This window comes from Macrotis lagotis, unplaced genomic scaffold, assembly GCF_037893015.1.
Source record: "Macrotis lagotis isolate mMagLag1 unplaced genomic scaffold, bilby.v1.9.chrom.fasta BILBYCTG047, whole genome shotgun sequence".
NCBI classification, from domain to species: domain Eukaryota; kingdom Metazoa; phylum Chordata; class Mammalia; order Peramelemorphia; family Peramelidae; genus Macrotis; species Macrotis lagotis.
The window spans coordinates 189,520-198,112 of NW_027421954.1; the positions used below are offsets into that span (position 1 = coordinate 189,520).

The following is an 8,593-nucleotide window of genomic DNA, read 5'->3' on the forward strand; positions in this document are numbered from 1 at the left end:
AACCTTTCTGTTGAAAACAACCCTTTCTCTGTTGTTCTGGGACAGGATCATGCTCAGTATATTTTTCCTTCTGGTCTCTAAAGTCACTTGTCACCTTCTCAGTGATGATATTTGGTCCTTCTTCTCTGCTGTTCTCAGATTATCCCTGTTGGTTGTCAGCTACATCCCTACCTCAGTGCCTGTGACAGGCTTGTCTCTGCTGCCTCAGCCTTAGGGGAGGGAGTCACAGTCCTTTGCCAAGGTCCTGCCCAATTATGGGTCTTGGATCTTGCAGACATTGGGGCATTGCTACATACCCCTCCCTAAAGGTCCAGATTGACCTCTCCCTTCCTCTCCCATGTATTGCTAGGTATTCACTCCTTCCTCCACTATAGAAGGTTCTAGACCCCTGATCCAGAGTTACATTTCAAAAAGATTAATTATCTTACCTATGTCCCCATGCAATACACTCATTAATATCTTGTTAAAGTCATTGTCTGACCTCACTCTCCTGTGGTGCCCAACCCCTACACTATTATCTCTCATTCCTCTTTCTGCTGCTATGTTCACTGTGGCTGATCTGTGCAGTGCCTATATTTCCCTTCTGTCCAGCCCAGTACCTTTTTTGCTTTGATATGGGAAGGACAACAATGTATGTGGAGAGTCCTCCCTCGAGGGTCATTTTTGAATCTCCTTCATATTTTTATCCATTCTTGCATGATAACCTCTCTTCTATTGTCCTCCCCATAGGACAGTGCTCCTTCAGTATGTGGATGGTTTACTGCTTTGTTCCCCTGAGGGAGGGGGATGCTGTAGAGCTTCTCACATTCTTTGCTTTCAGTGGTCATAGAGCCTCTGTCAACTCTAAAACTCTAAAACTTTAAAAATATAGAGGTAAAATAAAATGACAGAAAATAAACATTATATGTGAAGATTTATTCTTTCTTTAGATTTGCCATTTAAACCTTAAGGCGGAGACCACTATGATAATGATCACACTGAACTGGGAAAGAATTGGATTTTTATGCAAAAACAGAGAATAGGGAAAACTATTAGCCTCCTCTGTGGCCAGACAATGAAGCTTGCACAGTATTAAGTTGCCCAAATGCTCCTCAAAGACTCTCATCCTCATACTAGACAATCTGATCTTTTGTCCCATCCTGGCAGGACCTATCTCCCAGTGTCCGGGTCATCATCCTCTGGAGTTTGTGATTAACCTAGGAGGAGATGCCCAGGAGTCTTGATTTCTGACAAAGTTGGCAAGGGGACTGATATGAAGACTGAGCACTCTCTAAAGAAATCAGACTTTTTAACAGGATCATAGTTTTGGGAATCTTGTTATGCTTAACTTCTAATTGTGAAGGGTCTCAAAGTTTACTAAGTCTCTAAGATGTTACATTTCAATTTAAGGTTACTCAGGTCCTAAATGCTAGAAATATGAATGTTGCCTCTGTGTTCAAAATTCCTCCATTTCAATGGCCGCTTTTCTCCATTTCAGTCTTGACTTAGGCTGTGGCCATTCTTTATGGTCTGCCTTGAAATAATAGCACCAAAACTTCCCTTACCTGGATCAACAAATCACAAGGTAGGAGACCTCTTGGATGAGGAGAGAGAAATCCTAGGTTTGTTTATAAGCATTCTCTCTCCAGTCTAAGTGGAATTCTTATCAACAGGAAGTTGAAGCAAATATTGTGACATATGAGAAGATCATAATGTATAATTATGTCAGCTCTATGAAATCTCATTGGTTACCTAACTCAGTTTTATTATTCTTTGTCCTTTCTGTTAATGTATGCCTCAAAAACCCTGTATCAGGGGTGAGATCTTTACTGATGTCTTCCACCTATAGATTTTTTGGTAAATCTTAGAGCCTAAAACTTCATGTATAACCTACCTTTTCATTTTATTTTGCTAGGATAAAAAAGATTGACAACTGTTGTGCCTTCTAGATTCAGATATTATGGACAAAGCTTTAAAGAGGGGCGGGTCCTCTCCCTCCTTGGAAGGGAACAACCCCCTGCCTTATTTTGAAGTGAACCTTTTTTTGCCCCAGTTGACTGGGGAGTAATCACATGTCTGGCAAGACGTAGATTTATTCCTAAGAACAACACAATGGAGATTGCAGAATTAGGCCAGATTTTGAGCCTGGAAGAGGTGAATCTGGCACTTTTCAACTCAATTGCTCATTATTTTGATTGAAGTTGTGACATGCTCCAAGATTTTACCTCTGGTTTTTCAGAAGTTCTCACCTCTAGTGATCATTTTGTCTATTTTAACCTCTGAGTGCTTTGGCATCCCCCTGGTGAGAATTGTTTCTAGTGTGTTAGGTCAGGCGTCTCTGACTGTCCTCTAGTGGGGGAATCTACAGTTAAACCTCCACTTTGTCTATCACCCAAATCTTCAGGAAAGTTGAAAGAGTTAATGAGATACTTAAAACTTCCCTTCCAATCTTCTCTGAGGAGCTGGTATTTTGAGCACTTTGGGGGATTCCAGTAGGGGCTTTCCTGAATGGGGTTGTGCACCTGAAATGTTCAGACAGTCTCTGTATGTCACCCAATAAAACATCCTCTTTCTATAACAAAACATGTAGCAACTTTTTAGAAAGTTAATATCATTTCAGGCTTCAAAAGACTAAGGGTGGTCTCCTGTCAGGGCAAGGGGCAGGGGGTGGTGAAAGATTCATTGTCTGCTCTGGACAGACCATCTCTGGCTGTGTTCAGTTCTGCGGATTCCCTTGTAGAAGGTGAAGGGTTTGGAGAACAAGGTGCATCATGTGGGAGAAGAATGAAGGTCATATCATGCAAACAGGTCATTGAAGGAACATAAGGAGATGTTTAATCTGGGGAACTGGAGGCTTGGAAAAGGGATGAAGGAGAAACTAGTTTCCCTGACACCTGGAACGTAATAGAAGTTGATTTAGCTGTGGGGGAGGGGAAGATTTGTCGGAAGGATTAGGAGTTTTCCAAAAATAAAAACAGCCTTTTGGGGAAGACACTGGCTTCCCCATCACCTGAAGCCATTAAATGAACATAGGGTGACAACAGTTCTGGCATATTGTAGAGAAAACTTCTATTCATCTCTGGATTAAAGTTTAGAAAGGTGAAGGTCCCTCCTCAGTCCAATATTTTGTGTTTCTATGATTCATGGTGGGCTCTCCTTCACTGGAAAACTAAGACCTGATTGGATATGCCAATCCTTTGCCCTTCTTGCCTTATTAATTGATTTGTTTACCATGGCATATTGGGAATAAGAATGTTGACTTAGGATCAACAGCTCTATTTTGGTTTTAACCTTCATTTTGTGACTAAGTTGTTATACAATTGTTTTTCTGAAATAAAATAAGGATTCAAGTGGTGTAATAATAGGTCATTCAAATGTGGTAAAGAACAGAGAGACACTGGTTAACAATACTATGGTTAATTAATAGTTCCCTTTCATCATAAGCTTAGACAGCTAGTCATCTATCAAAAAGCTGGTATAATTTTAACTATCAGAAGTCAGAATCATAAGAAGCTGCTGGAGTTATGAGTATTATCTTACCATATGGGAATATAAATAACTTTATTTAATTTCTTCTTTCTTGATTCTTTACTACTTTTTTATATTTCTCTTGATTCTTGTTTTCAGAGGTCAATGTTTTCTTCAACATTGGTCTTTTAGTTAAAAATTCTGGAAAGTACATTTTTTTTAAAAAATGTTCATATTTCTTCTTTTTTAAAATTTTTTTATTTATTTAAGGCAATGGTGTGAAGTGACTAGCCCTAGGCCACACAGTGAGGAAATTATTAAGTGTCTGAGGTCACATTTGAACTCAGGTCCTCCTGACTCCAGGCAGGGCTGGTGTTCTATCCGCTGTGCCACCTAGCTGCCCCCACATTTGTTCTTAAAGATTGTGCTGAACTTTGGAAGGAAGGTGCTTTGGAATTCTAATTCCAACTCCTTTGCCTTCCAGGACATCATAGACTAAGCCCTTGGGTTCTTTAGTGTGAAGCTGCCAAACAATGTGGAATCCTCCTTGCAAACTCACAAAATGGGCATGGCTTCTTTTGTGACTCTTTGCAGCACTGTCTCCTTGATCTGTGAGTTCTGGAATTTACCAATAATATTCCTGGGAGTTTTCATTTCGGGGTCTCTTTTGGGCAGAGATAGGTGCATTCATGCCATTTTTACTTTGCCTACTGATTTTAATTCATCTGGGCAATTTTCTTTGATAATTTTGTAAAATGTGCTCTTCAGCTTTGCTTCTTTTGTTTACTGAGGTTATTGGGTCTAATAATTCTTATATTTTCTCTCTCTGATTTTATTTTCTAGTTCAGTTGTATTTCCAATGAGAAATTTCACAATTTTTCCTATTTATAAATTTTTTCATTTTGTTTTAGAATAATTGATGTCTCATAATGTCATTAGTTCCCCCCTTTTCAGGTCTAATTCTTAAAGAATTATTTTCTACAGTGATCTTTTGTTCTTCCTTTTTCATTTGGTCAACTCTAATTTTTAGGAAGTTGCTTTTCTCAGTAAACTTTTGACTATCTTTTTCTCTGCTATATCTTTTCATGATTCCCTTGTTTTATTCTCTTCCTTTTATTCTCTTTGATTACTCTCCTCAGTTTTACTTCTACTTTGTAATGTGCTTTTCAAAATATTTTTATCAGGAATTATTTTTGAGCTTGAAACCAGATTAGATTTTTCTTTGAAGCTTCACATGTGACCATTTTCCCACTATTTTCCCCTTCTAAATTCATACCTTTATCCTCCCTATTGCCATAATAATTTTTCCAACTCTATTATCTGTTTTGGTTAATTTTTCTGCTTTGTTTTGGTGACTTGGTGTTTCTAGGTGAGAGCTGGGCTCTGGTTCAACCCTTCAGGTCTCACTGCCGGTTTTCCCTGGATTCAGGGCTGAGCTTCTTGCTTTCTCTGTAGGACAGGCTTCCCTTCTAACTAGTAGGGTGGGGGGGTCCTCCCTGGTGTCCTATACCAGGTGTGGACTCTAACTGTTGCATCTTCCAGGAGTAAGCTTTGCTGCTAACCCGGCATCTCTGAGAATAAGCTCTGGGACTGGGCTCTTGCTGTTGGCCAGTCCTCAAGTCTGGTCAGCAATGGGCTCCCTGGTGGCTTGTGCTTAGGGTGCACTGACTGGTGGGGGGTGGGAACTGATGGCTTGTAGGAGGGAGGGGCTTCTATGATGGATTGCTCTCAGGCCCCATTGTGAGGCTGCTGCTGCTGCTATTGGACCACTCTGCTTTTCTAGTTGTTTGGAGGACAATTTGGGAGGGTTTCAGAGCTTGTTCCTCACTTCGGCACCTTGGCATAAGGATCAGTGTCCAAGTCACAGCAGAGCCCAAAATGGTCTTTCAGGAGGGCAGCAGAATTAGGGGGGGGGGGGCATGTAGGGGAGAGGTGAGGACCTGGAACTGGGGAGAGAGCCTCAGAGGGAGAGGGTCAGAGGGAGAAAAGGCCTGAGGAGGAGATGTTTCTGTCTCTGTCCCCAGGGACTTCTCTGGAGCCCAGAGGGAATGTCACAGAGGGCACAGGTCCTGGAAAGTATTTTTGTGTCACTTCCCCATCAGTCTCAATCACTGTGAGCATCACTACTATTCAATGACTGACAGTAATAATCGGCCTCATCCTTAGCCTGGAGCCCAGATATGCTCAGGGTAGCCATGAACCCTGACTTGGAGCCAGAGAAGTGGGCAGGGATGCCCGAGAACCCCTGGTTATTACCATGAATCACCATTGCAGGAGCCTGGCCAGGTTCCTGCTGGTACCAGTTTGCATAGTAACCACTACTTCCACTACAGGAGATGGAGACCATCTCTCCCAAGCTCCAGGACCTGTAAGGACAAAAGAGTTGGGTCAGAGTCAGGGGCATCTCTACCCCAAGACGATGTTGGTCAGGAGCAGGATTAGCTCTGGTTTGAGACACTGTAGAGGGGCCTTTGCCCCAGGGAACAGGGTCTGGAAATTCTCATCTGTGTAAAGAGCCAGGAGTGAGAGCAGCAGGGAGATCCAGGCCATGGTCAAGATTCCTCCCAGAGCTCTGGGGCCTGAGGCTCCCCAGCTGAAGCTGAGCTCCCCATGGCTCTCAGGCCCTGAAGGGAGGAGGGTCCCCCCATGCAAATATGCTCCTGCTCTGAGACCTACAGTCTGGCCTCAGGTGCTGGCTGACCCTTCTGCTGATGGGAAGGGTTGGACCACTGATGCAGAGTATAGCATTGGAAAGAAAAAGAAAAAAAAATTCTTTTTTTCATTGCAAATAACTAAATTTTGTGTCTTTAAATGCTAACCTTGTGTATTCTGAGAAAAATTGTTATAGAACAACCTGCCTTCAGCATTCTCTGGAACAGTTTATCCTGTAGAAAACTCATCTCCCTGGACCAGTCCTTGGACTGATAAAATGTCTCTTGGATACAATAGGAGGGTCCAGCAAGGACAGGGAGGTAGATACCAATGAAGAATAACTAGGTACCAGTTTATTAATCCAAAATGAGTGAATTACCCTTGTGCAGACCCTATCCCTTTCCTGGCATGGGCATCAGGTCCTGTTTCCCTATATGAATCACAGCATGTTCCCCTTCTGACTGATTATCCCTTAAGGATCAGCCCCCATGCATCTACACAGTAAAAGTCATGTGGTCTCTTGGTTCTCAGTCTTGAGTCTCTTGAGTGAATTCATCCCTCAGACCCCAACTTCCATTTTTTGGTCCCCTGACTTCAACCTGATCCTGGCCCTGGGTCATCTCTAGCTCTGATACTCTATGGTCCTGTCCCTCCCCACCACCCCAGGCTCAGCCTCTGATGCTCTTGGTCTCTGTCACTGTCAATAAGCAGGGCCCTCCCTGGGCCTGGGGCTCAGGTGGGAAAGACAACAGTGATCTCTATTGCCTGCAAGTGCTGCTTCTTCAGAAAAGTAAATGCCCACAATGAACAAAGTTCTGCAATGTTCAGACAGATAAAATAGTGCAATACCACCTAATTTTATTCATGAAAAAAAGAAAACAAAACAGCCTAGAGGAATCCATGAGTCCAGGGTTTTCACAGCTGAGAAAGGCATAGATTTCCCAGAAAAAGTCAAATAAACTGGGATCCTGTCCCTTAGAAGACTATGGGAAGATTTTTGCCTGACTCCCAAACTCAGTACAAACATTTGGACTCAGATTCTTAGAACCAATCAGCTATGAAAGAAGACCAGAGCTAAAAGAAGTCCTGGGGCCAGGGGTGAGGGTGAAGGTGGCTGGAATTTCAGGAGACCTCATTGGCCCAGCTGATGGTTTCCTTTAAGGTCATTCAAGATTAAGATTGAGAAAGAGAGGAGATCAGAGGAGGGATCATAGATGCAGATGGATGTGTGGAGGAAGAAGAGTGGGCAGAGCCAATGTCATTAGAATCCAGGTCCCCCAGTCCCTTGGAGAAGACTGAACTTCATCAGAACCTCTGCTCCAAGAGAGACCTGGTCTTCACTAACCAGAGGAGGCCTGAGAACATGCAGAGGATGGGAGGCCTGTCCCAGGGGCTCCAAAGCAGTAGCAAAGAGCTATGGCGATTTTGTGAGTAAAGGAAGTAGTAGTAGAGTTGGACGTGAGGAAGGTGAGAAGAATGTTTATAGGGAAGGTGCTGAGGTCACCAAGACTGATGTTAAACTGTGAGTAGGTGGGTGAGAAGTATCCAGGGGTGGAATCAGTGGGTATGATTGAAGCAGGGCACGGGGAAATGCCATGATGGACTTGAGAGTCATTCTTTGGGACAGGAAAGACTAGTGTGTAGAACACCACCCATGGGCACTGAGTGCTGCCTTGTACACTTCTTGGGGACTTTCCCCATGGCATATGCATTGGAGAATACCTGGCGGCAGGTTCTGAATCACATCCCAAGCCTTGTCCCACCCACCCAGGAAATACATTTATGCCAGGTCCTCAGGAGTGGAGGTCCAATGCTCTTTTCTTCTTTGCATTTCCCAGCAGGATGACCATGTTCTAAGTTCAAACCATGTGCTCTGACCTAATAAAGAATCTGGAATAAAGAATCTGAGATTTTTTTAACCTCCTGACCAATTTGTGATTTTTCACTCACTAGATCCCTGGTCTTTGTAGCAGCACTATCCAACTTCCCCATCAGTGATGACAGGGAATTTTGGGCAATAGCCCAGTGAAAGACTTCAAAGAAAAGGATTCTAGTGAAAAAGTCAAGATTGGTCTATTAAAAAATTCTCTCCTAATGTCTCATTTCAGAGTCAGTTTCTGACTTCTCAGTTAGAATTGCAAAGTGAATTGTAAAGCTTAGAAAATAACAAACACTTATGGTGTTTATCTTCATTGAAGATCAGGTTCTTAAGTTTCCTCCTCTGAAGAGTCTGGATTCTCCCCCCAGCTTCCATGTGTTCTCTTCTCTGACCAAACTGGATCATCCTCCCCAGAGTCGCTGAGGTGATTCCAAACTCTCAGCAAGTCTTCCAAGAAAACCATAGCTCTTTGTCTCCTGTGAACTCTGAAATCCTAAAACTTGTGTCCTTAAGAATATAGAACACAGATATTGCTCTTCCAATATGCTCTTGTCTCTGTCACTAGCCCTAAGCTGCTTTCTCAAGTCAGGCCCTCTCTGGGCCCGAGGTTCAGGG

General features: G+C 42.9%; 1 gene segment (V, D, J or C); it reads right to left on the minus strand.

The window, feature by feature from the left end:
• Positions 1 to 5,551: 5,551 nt before the first annotated feature.
• Positions 5,552 to 5,997, minus strand: LOC141504068 (immunoglobulin lambda variable 3-25-like). The segment is given in 2 exon segments: positions 5,552 to 5,813; positions 5,858 to 5,997. Coding segments are annotated over 2 exon segments (402 nt in total).
• Positions 5,998 to 8,593: the final 2,596 nt, after the last annotated feature.